This window comes from Triturus cristatus, chromosome 11 (assembly GCF_964204655.1).
Source record: "Triturus cristatus chromosome 11, aTriCri1.1, whole genome shotgun sequence".
Lineage (NCBI taxonomy): Eukaryota > Metazoa > Chordata > Amphibia > Caudata > Salamandridae > Triturus > Triturus cristatus.
The window spans coordinates 299305708-299329724 of NC_140594.1; the positions used below are offsets into that span (position 1 = coordinate 299305708).

General features: G+C 44.7%; 1 protein-coding gene across 1 annotated transcript in view; it reads left to right on the top strand.

The window, feature by feature from the left end:
* Positions 1-651: 651 nt before the first annotated feature.
* LOC146784096 (serine dehydratase-like) overlaps positions 652-24017 on the top strand; it is a 43768-nt gene continuing 20402 nt past the window's right edge. The window contains exons 1-4 of the mRNA XM_085632897.1: positions 652-801; positions 6351-6390; positions 11820-11959; positions 22619-22665. Of these exons, the coding sequence (XP_085489023.1) occupies positions 652-801; positions 6351-6390; positions 11820-11959; positions 22619-22665 (377 nt within the window). The remainder of the gene's footprint in view (positions 802-6350; positions 6391-11819; positions 11960-22618; positions 22666-24017) is intronic.

Genomic DNA, 24017 nt, shown 5'->3' on the forward strand with positions numbered 1-24017 from the left:
CCGGTTCCCCAGTTTCTATGCCGACCGCCTTAGCCGTTAGGCCACATCCATGCCCAATCAGCTGCCAATAAGTCTGTATCACTGGGCAGGATCACATGACATGGAAAAAGGCCCCCTCTGAGTCACTACAACCAGTGCAGCAGCACACGCCATTCTTAGAGTTTTGGGTGGCCGGCAGTAGTCAGAATTGTCACACTTGTAGAAGTGTGATGGTTAGCAGTTGTGTGGATACTGTCATTGGCAGCGCGGGCAGGGGCAATGGATGGTGCAAGCTACAGTGGTCTCCTGAGAAGGGCCCTTGCATGAACGTCTTTACAAATTAAGTACTGCCTAGGCCTGACCTTTAGGAGACCTCATTCCTGTTACCAGTACAATGTGCACACAAGGGAAAGGTAAACCATTTTACATGAAGAACAGCAAGCCTTAGATCATTGCCTACCTCCCAAGTCCCAGTGGAATCAATATTCGTGGTACACAAAAGGCAAAAGTTAAAGAACTTTACATTACATTGATGGCTTCCGGTGCACCGCATACTGAAATTATAGTAACCGTGGATTAATGGGGGTTATCACGTGTGGGGCAATTCTCATCCTGTATTCTCTGTCTTTGTCTCTGTCCTGCAGGTTCCAGCCCGAGCAGTCTACTCACATCATGGGAGATAATGTGTTACACATCATCACCCCCCTCCTGGAGAGTAAAGCCATGTCCCGCCTGGTCGGTACCAAGGTTTTCATGAAGCTGGAAAATGTCCAGCCAACGGGGTCCTTCAAGATCCGTGGAATAGGACACTTGTGCCAGAAGGTGCGTGCTTCAGATAATAATGTGGGCAGGCATGACAGCTCAATCTTCAGTGAGAAATGTCTGACGAGCAATACTCACTCTGCTACTCAGCTATAAAAACATTTTTATATAACAGACAATGTAAGTATATCGAACTCAGAGAAGCCTCTAGATGCCACCAGGAAGAGGTGGCCAACTTAATGTATGCAGGCTGGCACTGCTCTGCAATACAGCCATACTGGCATTCTATATGTACTGACATCAACAAAATGATTGATGCTAATATCACACTGGATACTCGAATAGCTAGCTGGTCTCTGTCAAGGATATGCCTTTAGCTGTTAGGAAGTTCATTGCATTGGGTCTTTTATTGGCCAAAAAACACATTCAATCAATCAATCAATCAATCAATCAATCAGGGATCTGTGAAGCGCACTACTCACCCACGAGGGTCTCAAAGCGATGGGGTGGGGAGGATATTGGGCAGCTCTGAGTCATCCGAAGAGCCAGGTCTTGAGGCATTGCAATAGGATGGGGCAGTGGTCCCCTTCCAACCACTGGTGGCTGGCTGTAGATTGTAATACAGTAACAGATAATTATTGCTCATTGATACCTCCCAAGTCCACGCCTAAAAGTATTTGAGCACCTTTCCAGGGCAATTTGGAGCAAAGTGATTCTGAAACTGACGCTGCTGCGAAGAGTCGACACAGAGTAACTGACACCAAATACTCCTTTACTGTAGACCCCGCATCATCATCCCTGTGAATGTAGTTGGTCGAGCGTTGACTTTCTCAAAGTAGATAGTTCAGATGAAACATTCTTTATGTTACCTTGTAATGACTGCCATGCAGAGTAGATACTGAGGTGCCAATTCACAAAGGGCTTCTGCATCGTGGCTGGGTGCTCGCAGCTCGTGCTGGGACCCTGCAATGGGTTACTGCAGTACGGAGGTCCCACCATGACTGCGGGGCCTCTGCACTCCTGGGGGGCGCACCCGTGATGGGAGTGTCACAATGGTTTACCGCAGTACTTAGGTCTCACCACGACTGCGGGACCTCCAGTGTGAGTGCAGCGGCCCTTTGTGAATCGGGCCTTGAGTAAGTGACACAATGTAAAGAACTTGATTTTCGCTCTATTCTTTCTGATCTTTTTCTAAAGTACTTGTTCCGCCGTCTGTTGACCGTAAGCATACCATAAAGGATAAAAATAATATTAATAATAATGATATGGCCAGGCAGGGCATGTCCAGTGGAAGTTCTTGTGAGGTCCTAGGGGCTATGGTTTAGTAAATGATGTTTAACACCTTCCTGGATTTTTGTGGGGTCAGAGGGCTATCCTGGCGGAGGTCATTTGGGTTTTTCCAGTCCCTGCTCTGCTGAGTCCACATTCCAGACTGTGTGATGAACGTTCAATGGCGGGGTTACTGATATCCTGCCTCTATAAAGGCCTCTTGCTGTGAGGGAACATCGGTGACATTCTAAAATTGCTGTCAGTGTTTCCCAGGTAGAGTTGTGCCTCTTTGACAGCAGGGGCTTATTGGATGGCCTGTAAATTGCATGATCTTGGCCTTTGGGACCCCTTCCTGCACAAAAACTATGCTGATCAAAACTCAAATACCATTGCGTTATGGTACAAGAGTGCCTGCTTGGACGCATGGCTGATGAAAGAGCACCAGCCCAGGGGAGAGCAGAACTGTGGCATATATGACGATACAACGCATGCAATTACAACGCATGCAGTCTTTACATCGCAACTACCGTTACATTGCATGATTTTACAATGCATGCCATTACAACGCATTTTTTTTTAAATCTACCATTACAACGCATACCTTTACAATGCATACCATTACAACACATAATACTTTTAGGGTAACAGTAGGGTAAGTGATGGATAGTGTAGGGGTAAAAGTCACTAATCCCACCCCAGTGAGTGCAACAGTAGGGTAAGTGTTGGATAGTGTAGGGCATGGGTACTCACAAACTTTCTCTCGGGGGCCAAATTTACAGTGTGGTTTGTGGCCGAGTGCCGCACCGGTGGGGGCAGGGTCAGTGGAGGAGGGGGCGGGGCTAGAGCAAAAAAAAATACTGTGACCATGAGGTTGAACACAGGCCCCTGCAGCGGACGCCTTCGTCCACTGAGCCACCAGACCCGGCATACACACCTCTCTCTCTCTCTCTCTCTCTCTCTCTCTCTCTCTCTCTCTCTCTCTCTCTCTCTCTCTCTCTCTCTCTCTCTCTCTCTCACTCTCTCTCTCTGTCTCCTTCCCCCTCTCTCTTTCTCTCTCTCCCTCTCTCTCACTCACTCCTTCTGTCTCCCTCTCTCTCTCTCTATCTCCCTCCCTCTCTCTCTCTGTCTCCCTCCCTCTCCCTCCCTCTGTCTCCCTCCCTCTGTCGCCCTCCTCCCTCTGTCTGTCTCCCTCTGTATGTATCCCTCCCTCTGTTTGTCTCCCTCTGTCTGTCGCCCTCTGTCTCCCTCTCTCTGTCTCCCTCTGTCTCCGTCCCTCTGTCTCCCTCTCTCTGCCTCCCTCCCTCTGTCTCCCTCTGTCTCTCTCTCCCTCTGTCTCTCTCTCTCCCTCCCTCTGTCTCCCTCTCTCGCAGTCTCCCACTCTGTCTCCCTCCCTCTGTCTGTCTCTGTCTCCCTCCCTCTGTCTCCCCCTGACTCACTCCCTCTCTCTCCCTCTGCCTCCCTCTGTCTTCCTCTCTCTCTGTCTACCCCTCTTTCTGTCTCCCTCTCTCTCTGTCTCCCTGTCTCTCTGTCTCCCTCTCTCTCTGTCTCTCTCCCTCTCCCTCCCTCTGTCACCCTCTGTCTCCCTCTCCGTCTCTGTCTGTCTTTGCCTCTATCTGCCTGTGCCTGTCCCTGTCTCTGTCTCTATCTGTCTCTGCCTGTCCCTGTCCCTGTCTCTGTCTGTCTCTGTATCTAGCGCTGTCTGTCTCTGCCTCTATCTGTCCCTGCCTCTATCTCTGTCTCTCTCTCTGTGTCTCTCTCTCTCTCTCTCTCTCACTCTCTATCGCTGTCTGTCTCTGTCTGACTCTACCTCTATCTGTCTCTACCTCTGCCTCTATTTGTCTGTCCCTGCCTTTATCTAGCTCTGTTTGCCCCATCTCTGCCTCTATCTGGCTCTGTCTCTATATGTCTCTGTCTCTGTCTCCCTCCCTCTCTCTCCCTCTGCCTCCCTCTCTCTCTGTCTTCCCCTCTCTCTCTGTCTCCCTCTCTTTCTGTCTCCCTCTCTCTCTGTCTCCCTCTCTCTGTCTCCCTCTCTCTGTCTCCCTCTCTCTGTCTCCCTCTCTCTCTTTCTCTCTCCCTCTCCCTCCCTCTGTCTCCCTCTCAGTCTCTGTCTGTCTTTGCCTCTATCTGCCTGCCCCTGTCCCTGTCTCTGTCTCTATCTGTCTCTGTCTGTCCCTGTCTCTGTATGTAGCTCTGTCTGTCTCTGCCTCTATCTGTCCCTGCCTCTGTCTCTGACTCTCTCTCTTTCTCTCTCTCTGTCTCTCTCTCTCTTTCTCTCTCTCTCTCTCTTTCTCTCTCTTTCTCTCTCTCTCTCTCTCTCTCTCTCTATCGCTGTCTATCTCTGTCTGAGTCTACCTCTATCTGTCTCTACCTCTATCTGTCTCTGCCTCTATCTGTCTGTCCCTGCCTTTATCTAGCTCTGTCTACCCCGTCTCTGCCTTTATCTGGCTCTGTCTCTATATGTCTCTATCTGTCTCTGTCTCTATCTGTCAGTCTGTCCCTGTCTACGTCTGTCTCTGTCTATTTCGGTCTCAATCTCTATCTGCCTCTGTCTGTTTCTGTCTCTGTGCCTCGGGCAGTGCACACGTACTGTGTCTACACGTCCCCGTCACCAGCCCAGAGTCTGCCCCCCCACTTCCCCCTCTCCCTGTGTAATGTAAAAGTCATCTTGTTTTCTCCTTTGCGGGGTTTGTGTCCCACCACTGGGCCTGGGGTCACATCTGTCGCTGGCTTTAATTCTGACTCTCACCCCGAGCTGTCAGATCAAAGCCCCCCCTTTGGCGCTCAACTCTCACATCCTGCTGTCCTCTGTCACCCTCTGTCACCTCACCCCGCGTGTGTGGCAACTTCCAGGGCACACACACAGCCGCACCCGAGTACTTCACAGGTCTTTAAAAGACCATTTACTTGTTAATGAGGCTTTGTTGTATTTCACCTCTTAGCGCCCCTGCAGCTCCACTCTGACTGTCTCTGGAATCACCCGGCCCCCATAGAGCAGAGTCTCTTGAGTCCGTGCTGCTGCAACCGGCGGTGTTTGCTGACACCCTCTAAAAAAAACAAAAAACACAGGTACGATGTCTACAAGGTCTGCGGGCCGCCAAGGAAGGCTTGCCGGGCCGCAGGCCGTACAATGAGTACCCGTGGTGTAGGGGTAAAAATTACTATTCCCACTCCAGTGAGTGCAACAGTAGGGAAAGTGTTGGATAGTGTAGGGGTGACATTTTCTATTTCCATGTACCCCAAAACCCATACCCACCCTAATACTAAAACAATCTCCATTACTTACCTTATAATGTGTTGTAATGGTATGCGTTGTAATGGCATGCATTGTAATGGCATGCATTGTAATGGCATGGGATGTAAAGGCAATTGCGTTGTAACAGTTGCTTTGTAAAGGTAGGTCGTTGTAATGACTGCGTTGTAATGGATGTTACCCCTGTCTCCAGTCCATACAAAGTAACTTGCCTGCTTTCCCGTATTGTGTCAACTGTTTGTAAATCTGGTCCTTTGTCTATTTCAGTTTGTTTCAGTGTGAATGTGCCAATCATTCTCTTATTCCCCCATGTCTTTTCTATCCTCTGCCTCAGTTCAACTGTCCTTCATACCTCCTGTCTCATCTCTCTTCCCTTGTTCTTGGGGCAATTTTGTTGGTATTGCTCTCACCAACTGCTATATAATTTTCTCCTTGTCTGAATGCCCGTCTCTTCCCCTTTCCATTTCCCTTTCTCTTCTTCTCTTTATCTCTCTTTCTCTTTCCATTTCTCTCTCACATCCCCCTAGTCTTTTACACTCATCTGTGTCTCCCCATCTCATCTTGCCCTCACTACCCGAGGTCTGTTACTAATATTCTTTCTGTATACGGTGTTTATGAACAGAGTCTTTGGCCTTGCATGGCACATCGCTAGCCATACAGCACTTTGGCCAACCACTGGGTTCAGCCATATACCCCCACAACATGCTGTGCACAGGCTTCGGGCAGTGGTGCATTGTAGTCCTTGGGTGTAGGACATGGTCTTCACACCCTGTGACTCTCCACTCTGTCTCATAACAGTGTGACCTTCATTGTTCATTATTTTTCCTGAAATCTGAAGTTCCTGAAAGGGATCAACAGAACCAAGGTGAGGCTGTATCCTAAATATGCATCTGCTGGACTTGGGGAATTCCCCAGAGTCTGCTAATCTGGTTTTGAAACTCTGGGACCCTACTACCCAATTCTGAGAGAAGTATATACTTATTTGCACAGTTCTTTTTTCTCACTACCTCAGTCCCTGCATTGTTCAATTCCTTTTCTGCTGCAAAAAGGCTAACTAAAATTGTAATTTTTTGTCTTTTCTTTTTTGCAGTATGTGGAGCAAGGCACCAAACACTTCATATGTTCCTCAGGTAAAGCAGTGATTGCTGATTTGTTATTCCGAGGGTATTAGGAAGTGATGAAGGAAAGGAGGGAGGAAGAAAGAAAGAAATAAGTGAGGAAGGGCTAACAAATAAGTTGGGAACAACAACCAAGGGCAAAATGTCAAAGGGGGTAAGGGAATGAAGAAGGGAAGAAAGCTATTAAAGAACTGATGGAGAATCGAAGTAAGAAAGAAAATTGGAAAAAAGTTTAAGAAATGAGGAAATAGATAACGAAAACAAAAAACCAGGCAGGACTGAAGGAAGGAGGACTGGCTGAAGTAACTAGTGAGAACTAAAGAGAGATAGGAAAGATAGTTCTGGAGAAAAGGAGGAAAGGGAAGAAGGGCGGAAGAGAGGAACAAAGAGTAACGAAATAGAATAGAGAGGAATTAAGAGAGGGAATTAGAAATGAAAGAAGGCAGCGGGATATGATAAGATGAATTAAAGGAGGAAGCAATGAGAGTAATGGGGGAAAACCCATTGAATAAACAAAGGAGACAGAAAGGATGAGATGAAAGGATGTAGAAAGCTGTGGAAAAGCGAATGAAGGAGAGAAGATAGAAAGGGAGGAAGAAAATTAGGGTGTTGAAATAAAAAAGGAATGAAGGCCTGTTAAAAGGAGAGTAGCAAAGGAGGAGAAGGTGGAATGGAAGAATAGCAGAGGTAAGTAAGGGTAGCAGCAAGGGACGCTCTCCAACCTCGTTTGATTTTCCTCCAAAAGTTTCTGTACAGTTTTACAGTCAGACGTCATTGTGCATCAGGGCCGTTGATGTCTTGTTTTCTGAGCCAAAAATTCCAGTCTGGCTGCCTTAACAAGGCCGTGAGACTGGCATTTCCTTTTTTGCTGAAAGTGCTCGCACCAGGGTGTGTGAAGGCTGAGGCGGCCAGGGTATTTGGGGGCCTTCACCAACTTTAGATTACTTCCTACGTCCTTACGTTGCCTTGACCAGAGGAGTTCCCACAACTGATCTGACAGAGTTGGCTACAAGGGGTATTCCGTCAGTTTAAACAAACTACAGAACTTCTGTAGGCTGACAAGGGTGTAATTGTATGTGATTTAAAAGGCAGTGATACATTTATTGAATTATTATAAAATAGAATCTGTTTGCCCCAGTACTGAGTTGTAACACAACCTACAAATTTCACAGTTTTACCTGCAAACACAATAGGGCAGATTTACAAGCCCCTTGCAACACTTTTGCACAGCTGTTGCTTCACTTTTGTGACCCTGCAGCGACGTAAACAATGCGCCACTTTGCGACACATTTACAACATGACGCATCTAGGGAGATTGTAAAGCTCTGTGCCACATTATACCTGCATCAGGTATAATGTATGCAGGGGGGCGTTCTGACGCAAGAAAGCCTTGAAAAATGACAGAGTGAAAACTAAAAAATTTCTACGATGCCACTGCATCAAAACATTAAGGAGTGACGCAGCACAATAGGTATAGGCCTTCCTGAGCATTGCTGGAGTTGTGTCGTGCTTGCAACATGACTCCAGCAATGCGTGCCCTTTGCGCCAACAGATGCATGACACATCTGTCAATCCTTGCGCAACTCATCCATGCTGGTGCAAGGTTTTTTTTGCATGACGCAAGTAAACTGATGCATCTCTGTTATAATGCAGAGATGCATCAGTTTCTTGTAAAATCTGCCCCAATGTATTTAGCTGTCCTTTATTATGCATGTTCAAAATTAGAACGAAGAACTGAATAGAAACATGTCCCTCACAAGAATAAGGGTCCTCTTAGCGAGAGTACCAGACATTAACATCACAATGACACTTTGATTTCAGCAACACTTACCCTGCCTACGCTGTCTTTCTAACCCTCAAAGTGGACCAGCCTTATTTACTGTATTCTAAGATTTCTTAAAAATGTTATACAATGGGGGGTGGGTGTGCAAACCGCAAGACGAGGCCATATTTTCAGCCTCTCTGTTGTGTCATGGGCAAAAGGACAGTTGATCATCTTAGAAAAAACAACCAATTTTCCAAAATGACTTCAAAGTACCATTTATGGCTAATGGGTCTTTGACACATTCGTCTGCCTTTGGAGTTGTAGAAAGAATCCATGTACAAGGTCTGGTCTCAGATGTACTTTGCGAGGCTCCCTTATTGTACAAAAATATATACCAATGGGAAAGGGTGTACGCCAACGTTGAGCAGCAGCTGTGACGCGGGACTGCAAACAACAGACACACTTCCCGGGCACACTTTGACCCTTTCAGGAAGGGAGGCACTGTCCTGGAATGCAAACCAGTGCAAAGGTAGTTTCTTTCATTCAATATTTCTGCACTCTGAGCACCTAGCATAGTTTTCCTATGCAAGGGGAAGCGTGGCCTGGTGGACTGGAATAATGTGGAGCTGCACATATGTACTAGAGAATATACAAGTAGCTTAAAATAAACATGTAAGAACTAGGGGGCAGATTTACAAGCCCCTTGCGACACATTTACGCCGCCGTTGCGTCACTTCTGTGATGCAGCGGTGGCGTAAACCATGCGCCTTTTTGCGCCTTATTTACAACGTGACGCATCTAGGGAGATGCGTCACGTTATAAAGCCCTGCGCCACATTAAACCTGCATCAGGTTTAATGTATGCAGGGTGGGCATTCCATCGGAAAAAGCCTCGGAAAAGTGACGCAGTGAAATCTACAAGATATAAAGCGGAATTAAGACACATTCGTAGAAAAAAAGTCACAATAATCAACAGAGGATATCTGCCTTTCTGAAAGAGATCTTAACAAGTCTCTAAGGATGGCCTTCTATTTTCTTCATTTTGGGGTGGTGGCAGCAGGTCTTGTTGATCAGCCACTTTATTTCCTGCTCTATCCCCATTCCTTTGACCTCTGACTCAGGTCCATTTTACAAAATATGCACGGGCCAGTAGAGTGATAGGAACATAAGAACATGTAAGATGCAGAAGTGGACGGAGCAGCTAAAAGTCAGTCATAGCCTTAAATATAGTTCTGTACTTTATTTTTATACTTTCTCTTGCAATTAATTACAACACTGCTTAAAACAAAAGGTTTGCTGGCTCTTTCCAAACACAATAAAAAAACAAATAAATTAATCACAATCACAGTTTTAAACTCCGTTCGAAACTTTAGCAGACAAAAAAATCAACATTATTAACAGTTTTACCATTCAAGCCCACAGTGTTTCATATATCACACTTGTTATTAAAACACAAGTCCTTTCGTTCCTTAGGTGGGCGAGGTTTATTTATATAAATCCTATAATATTTATCCAGATACAGGGATGTACATAAGAGATGACTCATACTCCCTTTATTCACCCCTCCTAGACAGCATGGGGCTTATTTACAAGCCACTTGCGCCACCGGTGAGTCACTTTTAATAAGGAAAAAGTGACATAGCAGCAGTAGCTGGCACCTAGCCCTCCACGAATCTCAAAGTTCCATAAACAGCAGAAGAAAACTAACTCCATACATTGGGGTCTCACTTTGGGGAAAGGTAACTATCTAACTAGCATTGATGCATAAAACAGTTAAAGGAGTCACCAAGGTTTATAGTGATTTTCAATTTACTTCTTATCTCTTGAATCTTGATAGTACAACATATCGATTCAATGCCTAGTCATCTTTTTGTTTCAGAAGCACTGCGAGTGCTGGAGTCCTCACGTCAGTGTAGGTTTACTTTGCATCTTACAGAACAAAAGACTAGATATCTGGACCTGGGCAGGCCCTGCAGCACATTTAGCTGCAGGGTCAGGCTTCCCTTCCTGCTCCCTTTCACTAATTGATCCATTTACCCGCAAGAACAGGTAAACCTTCTCACAGCCTCTCAATAAATAACATATTTCCCTACAAAGCCAGGAGTTGGAGAGAGTGATGAAAGGACCGAGAATTGGAGGAGAATCTGGAATTAAATCTGTTTTCTCTACCAAAGCTGAGGACTTAATTAATCATATTATGCCATTTACCAGTTGTAGTAACACAATTACCAGAATGGTGATATTACAGCGAATGGCTCCATAAGCTCTAGATGACAGCGTAGTGCTATCTATAAATGTAATATTTGTTTTGTTGTTCACTGCCCTCCACTTGCGGCTTGTGCTGAAGTGCTGTGTTTCAGTTTGAGACTAACAATAAAGGTCCAAGGTCTCTGCCAGGCCAGGGCAACAGAGAAGACCTCAGCTCACTTCAGTCATGGCTCATCTCATAGATAAGGTCAGCTAAAACGCTGTTATATGAGCCCCCTGATGTAAAGAGAGCTAACCATCACAATGCCCTTCAGTCTTTAAGTGTGTCCATATGTCTTTCACTAGTTGAATGACTAAATTGTCTTTCACTCTTTGAGTATTTGTAAGAGGTTGGGTGCCTGATAGTGTCTATTTCCCTTTGAATGTATTATGATGCCTAATTGTCTTTGGGTAGAGTAGATCCTGCTGTGACTTTAGGTATCTGATAGTGTTTGTTGATGCTTGGTTGACTTATCCACTACCCTCCGCTGATCGTTGGTTGTTTGAAAATTTCTAGGGTCTTGCCTCCATCAGCTATGAATACTTGATTGTATTTGAGTGTATGGCGCTGTTGACCTTGGAGTGCCATATTGTACAAGTTAAAATGTTGGTATCTTTGAGTGTTGCTTCGTTTTTAGGCAATTGATAGTACATCAACATTTTCGATTGTCTTATTGTGTCTGATTGACTTTGGGTGTAATTAGTGAGTCTATTTATAAAGTGTCCTTAGGAGCAAATATCTTAAGGTATGATTATCTTACAATGTTTGATAACGTCCATTGACAGTTGGTGTTTGATTTTTCTTGCCTTTTTCGGGTGTCAGATGTCTATTAGTAGCTGAATGTCAATAGCACCACCTCTTCACTGAGTTTCCTGTATTTTTTATTGGTCTTCAGGTGTGTGAGAGCGTGCATTGTTCTTCTGGCACTTGATGCTGTATATTGGTCGTTTGGTATTGTTAGATGGTTATTTTGTGTTTGATTGTTCTTTTTGTTTTTAACAATCCTTATTCGATTGGGTGTTTGACTGGCTCCATTGGTTTTAGGTTTCTGAGCGTGCATGTTGATCTTTGTGAGTCTAATATTTCACTTTCTCTTTGGAAGCATTATAGTGTTCTACTAGTGGATCTGGTAGTGTTCATTGGTCTTTTGGTGTCTGATGCTGTTGTCTCCTCTCTGGATGTCTTATAATGCACATCACTCTTTGAGTGTTTCATTGTGTAATGAGGTAAGTCTGCATCCCTCTGTCCATCCATCTTCCTCTGCCTATGGCTGCTTAAATCTCCATGTTTTTTTTCCCACGCTGCCTCCTCTTTCCATTATTTTCTCATTTCTCTCACACACTTCCATTTTGTCCATATCCTTCTTTGAGTTACTACTCCATACTCATACCATCACCTTCCTTCTGTACTCACCCATCCCTCTCTCCAGGTGGTAATACCGGAATTGCAGTTGCCTATGCGGCTGAGAAGCTGGGGGTGTCTGCTTCCATCCTGGTACCCCATTCCACACTGGATTTTACAGTGCAGAAAATAAAGGGGTACGGGTTTGACGTGGAGGTATTTGGAAAGGTTTGTATTCTTGGAAAATCTTCTTCACCCCAGGCCCAGTTATGTATCTCACTCCTGGCCTTCAGTTGTCTGTTATTTCATAAATATTATTTCATAAATGAGATACTACAAAAACCCATGAATGCACATCACACCAACTCCCACAACCTCTTCTAGAAGAGGCGTGCAGCCCACAAATCTACAAATGCCCCTATATCCAGACACTCCAGACCATACATTAACAGATTACCGCTGAAGAACACTCCTACTGCCCTGTATCTAGAACTTGTCCTACCCTCCTGATGCCATAAAGTATATGTGTAGTCCACAAAACTACCCAGTTCCCTTACGGCAAACAATGTATGTTTATGGTGAAACTCCATTCTACCTCTATGTGCAGCTAACTAAATAAACTGGGGCGTAAAATAGAAATGGACGGGGGAACCCTTCGGTGGTCTCCCAGGCTAATGAATATCTATGAGATGAGTGTGGGAGGCTCCGGGGCGCCTCATCACATTTTGCAATGTGAGGGGGGGGGGGCGTGATTTTGTGTTACACTGCTGTAAATAAATAAATAAACAGCTCTACCAACTACACATCAGAAATGACCAACAGCATCCTTTCTACTGAACAAAAACTGAGACTTCAAAAGCTCTGTGACAATTCACCTAAGCAGGTACTTACCCCACATTATGATAATCCAATATGATTTGCTCCTCTAGATGCATGCGCACGTTGGTAGTATGACCAGTTTTACCATTATCATTACCATTACCCTGTCGTATAACCTGTTTTACCATTACCATTATCCTGTGGTATGACCTGTTTTACCATTACCATTACCCTGTCGTATAACCTGTTTTTCCATTACCCTGTCGTATAACCTGTTTTACCATTATCCTGGGGACGCTCCTACCAGAAGTTGAACGCTGTGTCATATACCTACCTGCCGTGAGGGGAACGGCCTGCTGTGGGGTCGCTGGCTGCATTTTGGCGGACCTTCATTGCCGTGAGGGGAACGGCTTAAGAAAACTACTAATCCCGGCATTCCCTGTACCGGCGCCTGCCGATGACGACGCTACCCATCGCCGGACCTGCTTAAAATCGAACAGGCGCTCACGCAGCGCGGGACGCTCCTACCAGAAGTTGAACGCTGTGTCATATACCTACCTGCCGTGAGGGGAACGGCCTGCTGTGGGGTCGCTGGCTGCATTTTGGCGGACCTTCATTGCCGTGAGGGGAACGGCTTAAGAAAACTACTAATCCCGGCATTCCCTGTACCGGCGCCTGCCGATGACGACGCTACCCAGCGCCGGACCTGCTTAAAATCGAACAGGCGCTCACGCAGCGCGGGACGCTCCTACCAGAAGTTGAACGCTGTGTCATATACCTACCTGCCGTGAGGGGAACGGCCTGCTGTGGGGTCGCTGGCTGCATTTTGGCGGACCTTCATTGCCGTGAGGGGAACGTATTAACCGAATCGGTAATAAGGAATACCTTCCTATTCATTCCTATCGGCCTGGAGGCCCATAGGAATGAATGGGAAGCCATTGACTATTACCGATTCGGTAAATACCGATTCAGTAATAGGGGGAGCATATTCAAGGGTGGCAGGGTGTCACATTGACACCCTGTTGCACCCCTGAACCGTGCATGTGTGCACATGTGGCGCACATACATGCCCTAAGGGCATGTATGTCTGCCACATGGCATTTCTAGAAAAGCACAAAAGTGCTTTTTAAAAGGTATTCAGTATTTACCACCAACCTGTAGTTGGTGGTAAATAACGAATCCTTAAAACAAAAAAGCACTCACTTGAGTGCTCCCTACATAGGATTTGAGGATTCGGTAATTTACCGATTCGGTATTTTACCGATTCCTTAAAATACCGATTCGGTAAATTACAGAATCCTTAAAACCTGCCACCTACATTAGAAAGGTCTAAATACCGGTCGGTAACGGGAAAATTACCGATTTTCGGCCGTTACCGACCGGTATTTAGCTAACTACATATGGCCCATGGTGAGGTGCTTCTTTCATGGGTTGAGTGGAAAGAAGAGTTTTCACAGATATAGGAAGAATAGGCTGAATGCAGGAAAGAAACATGCTTTTTAGAGTCGAGAGACGAAATGGCCCACCCCTCAGAACTAACAATACCCTGGGCAGTGGTATTTCCAAGGAGCAAAAATACTCTTCATTACATGTCTTTTGAGCATATCATGCAGACATTAGGACTTCTGCACACATTCTTGCATGCTTTTGTCATTTCTCCCCAAATTTTCTTTGAACTTTCAACTGCTCCCAGGAGGTGAAGTTACCTGGTGGAAATCCCTGGACCCACAGTGTTCCTGTGGATCTTGCATCTCCCATGAGCAGCCCTAGTAGGATCTCTGGGGCACTTATAATGAGGCCCTAGGCAGGAGATGATTTGATGCTTAGGAAACTGTGTCAAATGCAATGCCGTATCAGTCACAGGATTGAGTTAAAGACCTTAATGAAGGCAATAAAAAAGACTATGCGCAATGTAGCTAAACCAATGACTGGAAATAATGCAGTAAAAAAAGGCGAAGAGGAGTCTTATCTGAAAAGGATGGCTGCAGCAGCCAAGCGGGTATGCGCATGTCGACAGGGGCTCAGTCATTCAGATAAGTGTCATGGCCACATGGCTGAGTTTTAGTTGTGCCCTGCTGTGCAAAGGGAGTATAAAGAATACATGAAGGATGGGTACTTGTCCTGGTGCACCAGAAAAGGAGGCATATGAAGATGAGAGGTAGCGAGAGCGATGCATCTGTGCTTCGGGAGGGGAAGTAGAAAATCAATAGAAAGTATTATGGTGCATCTGTGCAAGAAGAAGAGGGTTTCACTGAAGAGGATGAAGTAAGTGAATGGACGTGCCACTTGAGCCTGCCAAAGAGGATGATGGATGGACGCAGGATCCCTCTTTTGTATGGCTGAACTTGGCAGACATATGCAAATTATTCTGAGGGGCTCAAAGTCCTTGTTTACATTTAGTCCAAAGAGATTGTATGCCATGCTGAAATGATTCATTTGCCACGAACAGAGTTTAGCTTGAGACTTATAGTGGGATCCTGAATAGTGTGTAAAGCACTCACTGTTGGTTGAATCATAGGGGCATAATTACAAGGGCATTGCGCCACTGGAGCGTCACTTTTACTGATGTTCTGGTGGAGCAGTGCCCTGCTCTGTATTCACAAGGTGGTGCTAAGCCACCTCGTGTGGCTTAACGCCACATTGTAAATATAGTCTCCTCGATGCAGTTTTCTGCAGCAAAGGAGCGGTCAATTGGTGCTGCTGTGGGTGTTCCCACGCAACACCCATTGCTTTTTGACACCTCCCCAGATTTACAAGGATGTGTAAATCAAGGCAGCGCCAAACATTAACGCCTTTCAAAAGGAGGCGTTAATGTGGTGCAACGAGGATAAATACTTTTTCTCCTCATTTTTTGCTCTTTCTATGTGTGTTGCATTCTGCAGCACGCATAGAAGGAGAAAAACACAATTAATGATTGTTTTTATGCAGGAAGGTGTCCTTTCCTGCACAAACACAATCATCCCTGCATCACAGGCACCCCTGCACCGTGGTGCAAGGGTGCGTGCGCTGGCGCTAGGCAGTTTTTGTAGCCCAGCAGAGGAGAGAGCCCAGGGGTGCACTATATTCTTGTCAATATGACGCATCCCTGCATTTTTTAAATGATGCAGCTCGGCGCAGATAAATTTCATGCAGAGCCACACTGCTCCATTTCATTGTAAATATGCCCCATAGTTGGGGAGAAAGAACATAAAAAGGCAAGCAGCTGTGAAACGTGAAGTAATAATAGGTGGATAGGAGCAAACTCGTCAGAAGAGTGTGAGCAGGCACTGTGGAGGGGTTACAGAAAATGTTCTGTAAACTTGCCAGGAACATAGGCAGGGCTGGCTCCTCCGTTATGGCGGAGGAGCGTCACCCTCCTACTAGCAGCTGCAAACACAAAAAATAAAATGATAATAAAACTATAATATTATCATTTATTTTTCTTCATGAGCTGAATCTTAGGGGTGGGGCCATCATGACAAGAGCACTGAAGGAGGGGTGGTGGGCACTGCTGCAAGTGCGCATGTCGGTTTGACCGGCTGTCTTAGGACGGCCAAACCAACATGCGCACTGAGATCTCTCCAACCCAAGCTGCATTGCTGTGTGGAGAGAATGGCAGGCACAGGCTCCCAGTTCCTCTGGGAGCGCAAATAAAGCCCACTCAGGCCAATCCCAGCGCTTCTCTCATGCTGGTATTACCAACATGAGAGCAGCGTCTGGATTGGCTGTAGGGGAGTCTGGGACCCTGTGCAGAGCAGAAGAAGAACACTAGGTGTCGAGGCAGCGAGGAGCAAATAAGTGCTTTCAAATTTTAATTTATTGTTATTGTGTGCCCCCCTTGCACTGCCCTACTACTTTCATCAGATAGCAGCCGCTACTGAACATAGGGTTGTGGTGGGCTGCGATGACAAATCCACGATCAGGAGTTTGAAGGTGGAAGTAGGTAGTGAAGCTAGAGAGAAGATTTCTGGTTGTGGTGTTTGTGAGAGAAACGAGAGAAGAGGTTGGGCAATTGTTTGTGCGGAGAGTAAACCATGTGTACAACTGTGTTGAAGACACACACCCAAGGGGAGGTACATTTTGCAAAACTGTCAAAGTTCTTGAACCTTAACACAACTCTCCTTTTCTCCTTTGCTTGTTTTTATGTAACTAGTCTTTAATTTTCGCTGCATTTCTTTTTCTTCTCTCCTTTCTTCTCTTTTATTTATTTAACATGTTCTTTGATCGTTTTTTAATGGGAAATAGGTGTCACACCAATGCTAGGATGGGCTCTGAGTTGAAACTTGGAGTGTTAGGCCCCAACCTGTTGATCTTGGTGATTTGCGTTTGTGTTTGTTGCTGCTAAGAGAGGCTGCACTGGTAAAGCGGTGATAATAAACACATTTCTGCATCACATGGCAGGGATTTCTTTATTACATTATGTTATTCACCTGCCCATGCCCATCAATCTTTCCTAAGGACATGAGTAGAGTGATTGTTCTGTGGATGACTGTTGCTTGAGCCCCTCATTTTGATAGTAAGATGTGTAGAGTGGTTGCTAAATGTATGCCTGTGTCTCTAACCTCTATGGTATATAGAAGTATGGTTTTTGCTAGGTGTATGTCTTTCCATGACCAGCCCTATTATTAGTAAACATGTGTGTAAAGTGATTTTGGAGTGCTTTTCCCTTGCGGATCTGTGGCAAGTGCTCAAGCCTAGTGATTGCTGGTTGCACATCTCTTTCTTAGCTACCCCCATCTCAGAGATGTGTAGAGTGATTTTTGGCAGAGGTCTTGACTCTACGTGTGCACTCTAGCTTTTGTAATAAAAGATGTAGCTCTTTAATTCTTCCTACCCGAGTTCTGTTTTAGAACTGCTTCTCAGTTTAGGTTTACTCTGTGTCCAGGCCTGTGTCTTCCAAAGAACACCTTTCCATAAAATTATCCGTGCTGAACAGAATTGCATATTACAGATGTATAACGTAAGTGACTTCGTAGCAGGTGCTGTAAGATTCAAGTCAGCTCATAATTTGAGTGCCCTTTCTAAATAAGTGCCGCTCCGATAGCAGAGTCTCTGCTGTAACACGAACTGCCCAAATTTGATTTTTATTCATTTATTTGCGAAGTTTTATAAAGTGCGAACGTGACCCTTCCAGGTGTCATAGCCCTGTACATATAGCAGTCAGGTCATACATACCAGGAAAAATGCAAGGAAGGAAATGTAGCGAGCAATGAAAAACACAGAAACAGATACAGTATACCACAACGGCTTGGTGGATCCATGATCCAGATGAATCCACATGAAAATGATCAAGCTGAGTGACTAAAGATAACTAGTGGAGGAAACCATTCAATAGAAGCTTCCTTACTTCTTTTTTGAAGAAGGTAGAGGAGGGGTTTGTCCTAATTCCTGGGAGCAGTGCGTTCCATATTCTTGGGGCTAAACCAGAGAAGGAGCAGTTGTAATTCTTCTTTTTGTTGAACTTCTATTGCTTTAGCAGCAGGGAGTTAGAGCCTCTTGAGGACTGACTACCACTAGATAGTTCAAGTTTTTTGGCCAGGTAGACGGGTGTGTTGTGGTGAATGGCCTTATGAGTCATACAAGCTATCTTCTACTGGATTCTAGCTTCAAACAGGAGCCATTTTAGATGGTTGAGTTTAGGGGTAATGTGGTTGAATCTCCTGGATACTGGTAAAGCAGCAGAGTTGAATGAGGCCTGTAGTCGGGCCAATCTTACTTTGGGAAGGCCTGCCAGAGTACCGCTCCCATAGTCCAAACGGGAGATGACCAGGGATTGGACAGCAAATTGAAAGTCATTAGGGGCAAAAAAGGTTTAATTTTCCTCAGTATATTTAGTTGGTAATTAGCTCCCTTGGTGATGGCACTGATATGATCTTGCATATTCAGGTATTTGTTCAGTTATACCTGAAGATCTAATAGAATCAATCACGTGCGGGATGCAGTTGAGAGCAGTCAGTTGTTTGAGCCATTCTTCTATGGGGGCAGAGAGATTGTGAGGGGCGATCAGGAAGAATTCAGGTTTTAGAGTGTTAAGCACAAGGTGATTTTGTGGGTCAGCCATTATTGAGTTTTCAGTAGGGTACAGTTGAGTAGTTTGATGTCTTCGGGTGAGGACATTTATAGATACACTTGTATATCAACGGCATACATGTGGTAGTGAATGTTTAAGAGCTTCAGACGTTTTGTAAGAGGTTACATAGGCAAGTTAAATAAGGTGGGTAAGAGCCTAGATCCTTGAGGAACTCCTACCTTCACTGGTGTGGTGTCACATAGGGTTTCATTGACTTTGATACTTTGTGCTCTATTATGAAGGAACGAGGCAAACAAGTTTAAGACGGGACCAGATAGACCCATCCTCTTCCTTAGAAGGTCAATCATAGTATCATGATTGCCCGTATCGAAAGCAGAGGAGAGATCAAGTTGTAAAAGTAGGCAGGATTTGTTCTGGTCTGGCATTCTCCGGGCATCATCGACAATGTGTGTTAGAGCCATTTTAATACAAGGACTGGTTCTGAAACCATATTGATGATGATCTAGGAGTTAAAATTGCTCAATCTGGTTGCAGAGTTGCAGGTGCTTTGCTAGTGTCGGGATGTTGGTGATTGGGCAGGAATTATTGAGATCAGACAGGTCTGCATTATTTTTCATTTGGAATAGGGGAGACCTACCCTATCTTTACACAATTGGGAAACAATCCCTGAGAGACAAATGCATTGACAATCTTCATCCAAAGAGGGAGTATGGACGGGCTCAGCTGTTTGATGTTGTTAAAATTTTGAGTAAAGCTGCTTCATCTCGGATTTTGAAGGCACTCCAAGTTCATGAATCAAAACATCTTCATTACAAAGAATGATTCATCATTTCCAATCTGAATTACATATGCGCTTGTAAGTATGTTTTAATGATGCAGTGAAACGTCCATCAACTGGATGTATTAATAATATCTGGTCTTTCACCATTAGTGCCTGTTTAAGACCTGAACACGGCAATCAACAACTGAAATTTGACCAGCTAACCTTTGCAAATTGTCTGCCACTATGCTGCACCACGCGGTACAAAAGGGGGTGGTGATGGACGGAGCATCAGAACCAATCAAACACTCACACCCAGTCAACAGATCTGGGTTTGATCCATCACCGTTCTTTAGCCCACTCTGCCACCCCAGTTCAGACATGGCCATATGCAAATCAGTCTGACCCTGTGCCTCATGGGAACAGTCCAGCCCAAACTGCCAAGCCATGCCTTCCCAGGACCGGAAACAAGCTTCCTAGGACCGGTTTCTGCATTTCAGCCGTCTTCAGCCAGGCTTGCTTGAATCCAGTGGCAAAGTGAGCAAGGTACTCACGTCTGAGCATACCCTGCCAACTTATGGCGAACAAAGCGGTACAAAAGGGGGTGGTGATGGACGGAGAATCAGAACCAATCAAACACTCACACCCAGTCAACAGATCTAGGTTTGATCCATCACCGTTCTTTAGCCCACTCTGCCACCCCAGTTCAGACATGGCCATATGCAAATCAGGCTGACCCTGTGCCTCATGGGAACAGTCCAGCCCGAACTGCCAAGCCATGCCTTCCCTGGACCGGAAACAAGCTTCCTAGGACCGGTTTCTGGCATTTCAGCCGTCTTCAGCCAGGCTTGCTTGAATCCAGTGGCAAAGTGAGCAAGGGACTCACGTCTGAGCATACCCTGCCAACTTATGACAAACAAAGCGGTACAAAAGGGGGTGGTGATGGACGGAGTATCAGAACCAATCAAACACTCACACCCAGTCAACAGATCTGGGTTTGATCCATCACCGTTCTTTAGCCCACTCTGCCACCCCAGTTCAGACATGGCCATATGCAAATCAGTCTGACCCTGTGCCTCATGGGAACAGTCCAGCCCGAACTGCCAAGCCATGCCTTCCCTGGACCGGAAACAAGCTTCCTAGGACCGGTTTCTGGCAGTTCAGCCGTCTATGCTGCACCACAGCTTTCTTGATTAAATTATTAACTTCTAACCAATTTTTGCTAAAAACAATATTTGGTCAAACTTGCAAAACATGCTGCAGATGCTGGTGTAAGTGGCAAGTACAGTAACTCCATAAATATGTGGAAAGCGTTACAACTGCTTAATCTCCTAATTCCAGTTGTCCTGGTTTTACCCTTAGAGTTACTATCCCCTGCTCAGTAGGGGGAGTGAACAGTAACCAGTGAGTGCATGGCACACCTGTGACTACCATCTACCTAGGTGAGCAGGTGTGCTGTGTGTTGGGTGCCTGCATATTTAAATCTCTGTATTCTGCTCCACAACGGAGGAGATGTGAGGCATGAGGAGTGTGTGTATGTAGGAGATGAATAGGAGTAGGAAAAAAACACACCTGGAGGATGGATGCACCTACATTTTACAGGTTCATAAGGTCCAAAGTCTTTTAACAAAAATATGAGCTTGTAGAATTTGGATGTTCCCCTAAAGTAGCATTATCAATGCTGTCATTAATATTGAAGGACATAAAAGAATAAGAAAATGTTGCTTTCTTTGCTTAGTCTGCACAATTCAAACTGGTAACAAGCAGTGGTGGTTGCAATGCAGCGTTGTGATTGGTGAGGGGAGCCTGGCTATTCTTCCTGGCTTCCTGTCCCGTGAAGAGAGGAGATGCAGAGACGCGGGACCTGCGGTAAAGTGAATAAAATATATATATTTTTTTTCCCACTGTGCAAACTCCACGACCAACCTCCCACGCCCTCCTCATCACCCACGAGTCATGCCGGCCGCCACTGTTGCGATGAGGTGTCCCTGCATAGTGTCCACCTTGTTGGACTTCAAAGCCCACCCTTCCCACCATATTATTAATATTTTTGGGTGAAAGCTTGCCGATCTCCGTTGCACCTTTTCATTTGCCTGGCTCTGCAAACACAACGTTTTGGAAGCTTTTTGTGGAGTTTTGAATGCACTGTCATCAGTTTATGTGCAAACACTTTAATAAATAGCCCTTTCAGCAGCCGAATCACAGCAAAATAAAAATTGTATTTAAGTGTAAGCTGTAGAATAGTCAATTGCTGAATGTGAGCTTCTGCCTTTTGCTACTAGAAGATAATGCTTCAAAAGTCTTGTTGTTGTCTGTCAATCTTCATATGCCTGTTATCAGTGCTTAATTTGTAAAAAAAAAAAAAAAGTGCCAGGGCTCTCAGCAGGAGGCCACTGCTGCTTGCACCATTCATCGCCCTTGCCATGCTGCCAATGATAGTAACTGTCATATGCAAAACAAGTAGGTACAGAGGAATTAATATCTTATTTTTATTTTATCATAGGGAACAATCAATTACCCTATCATCAGTACAAAATCCTATACAAATATATTGTCAAGGTTAATTCAAAACACACATATGCCATTGGACCAATCTTTGAACATAAATCATTCATAAGCACAATGACATACAAAAATACATATATATAACCATAGCAACACAAACAATTATGAACTGAACTCTACGTTGCCATTACCCAAAATGTTTTGATAAGTAGTGTTCGCGCACTTATTATGGGTGATACACTCAGAGGTAGTCTTTTAAGCACATGAGGCATAACACCTCTATACCCTATACTCTATTGTGCCTTAACAATTAAGTTACACTTTTTGTTTTAATAGAGACTCCTCTACAAAAAATTGTCAACGTGGACGCGTCTCAGCCTTCAATTTCTTCTTGGCCTCCTCAGGACAAGGGCAATGGAACCAGTCTAAATAAATCAATAAAATATATGTATATTAACATACGCATCTATCCCATTAATTATACAGAGCATGCTGGGTCTCTATTCTGCTACAAAAAAGAATAGGGCACCGCAAGGCCAACCAAAAAGGTGAAAAATTATGAAAAAGATCAGAATATGGACCCAATCCATGTTAAAAGAACCAGTGAGGAGCATGGGACAAAAGAAACATCGACCATTCAGTCTGCCAGCATGACTCAGAAATGCAGGACGTAATGTGTGCACCCATAAAAACCATACTTGGAAAACCAGAATTGGTGAATGGCCAAAATGCATCACACTCACATGTCGATATCGTGTGTCGGTCACAATTTACCCCACTGTCTTCCTTATAGGAGACACTCCCTCAATCCAAGAACCAGGGGTTGAGCCTCAACCCAAGGTAAAATCACCTATAAATGATAAACAATGCGGGCTGATATAGTACACTCTCCTCCGCTATGTGAGTAACAAGCTTATTAGCCTGTATGTCTGTGCACGAGAAACAATCGGCACATACCACTCACACTTTGAAATATGAAAATAAAATAAGGTGCAGAAATACTTTCCATCTGATTTCCCTGCAAGCTCTGTGTAATATAGGCTTACACTCTAACATACATAATAAACAATACCAGAATACAAATGCCATTATATATACAAGAAACGTGTTAGTATATACAGTGGTCATACACTATGTACAGAGAACGCAAGACTTCCCTCTTAATGAACACAAACATAAAAACATTTGCTGCAATTTTACAAGAACACTTCAGCTCAACATATTTCTAGCGATGTTATACCTTAGAACAACGCCCAAATTTCATCACGATCATTTAGGGGCATATGTATCAACACCTCCATTTGCGATTCTCAAATAGCGATTTTTTGAGAATCGCTATTTGAGAATTGCAAAACGGCATGTATTTAAAAAATCGCACAAATTTTGCGATTTCTTAAAATTCCTTAATTGCGATTAGCAAATTGCGAAATCGCAATTAAGGAATACCTTCCCATTCATTCCTATGGGCCAGGAGGCCTATAGCAATGAATGGGAAGTCCTTCTCAATTTGCGAATCGCTATTTGCTAATCGCAAATTGAGAATATTTTCAAAGGTGCAAGGGTGTCATGATGATACCCTGATGCACCCCTGAAATCAGCATGTGTGCACATATGGCCCACATACATGCCCTAAGGGCATGTATGTGCACCACATGGCACTTTGAAATATGCAAAAAAGTGCATATTTCAAAGAAATCGCAATTTACCACCAACTTGAAGTTGGTGGTAATTTGCGATTGCTTAAGGAGAAATCGCACAACTTGGGTGCGATTTCTTAAATGCTTACGCAAACTTAAGAAATCACAAATTTACCGATTCCTCAAGATTGCGAGGCTGAAATGCCTCATCCATCTCCTTTTGCGATTTTGTATTCGCAAACGCTGTTTTTTTGCGATTCGCAGCATTTGCGAATACAAAATCGTTTGATACATATGCCCCTAAGTCCTTCTGTCGCTGTATGGTACTTTTCAATCATACGAGCCTCTAGGCGGTTCAAAGTCATTTGAAGGTGGACTTTGTCTTGTGGTCTCAGTGCTAAGAGTACTGACCAACTTATATCATTCTCATTATGGCCACATTGCACATAATGTTGGACTAATGGTGCTCCCGTTCTTCATCGTATTCGCGATTTATGTTGTAATATTCGCATTTTAACGTCTGCCCGATATATGCCTTCCCACATGGGCACATCA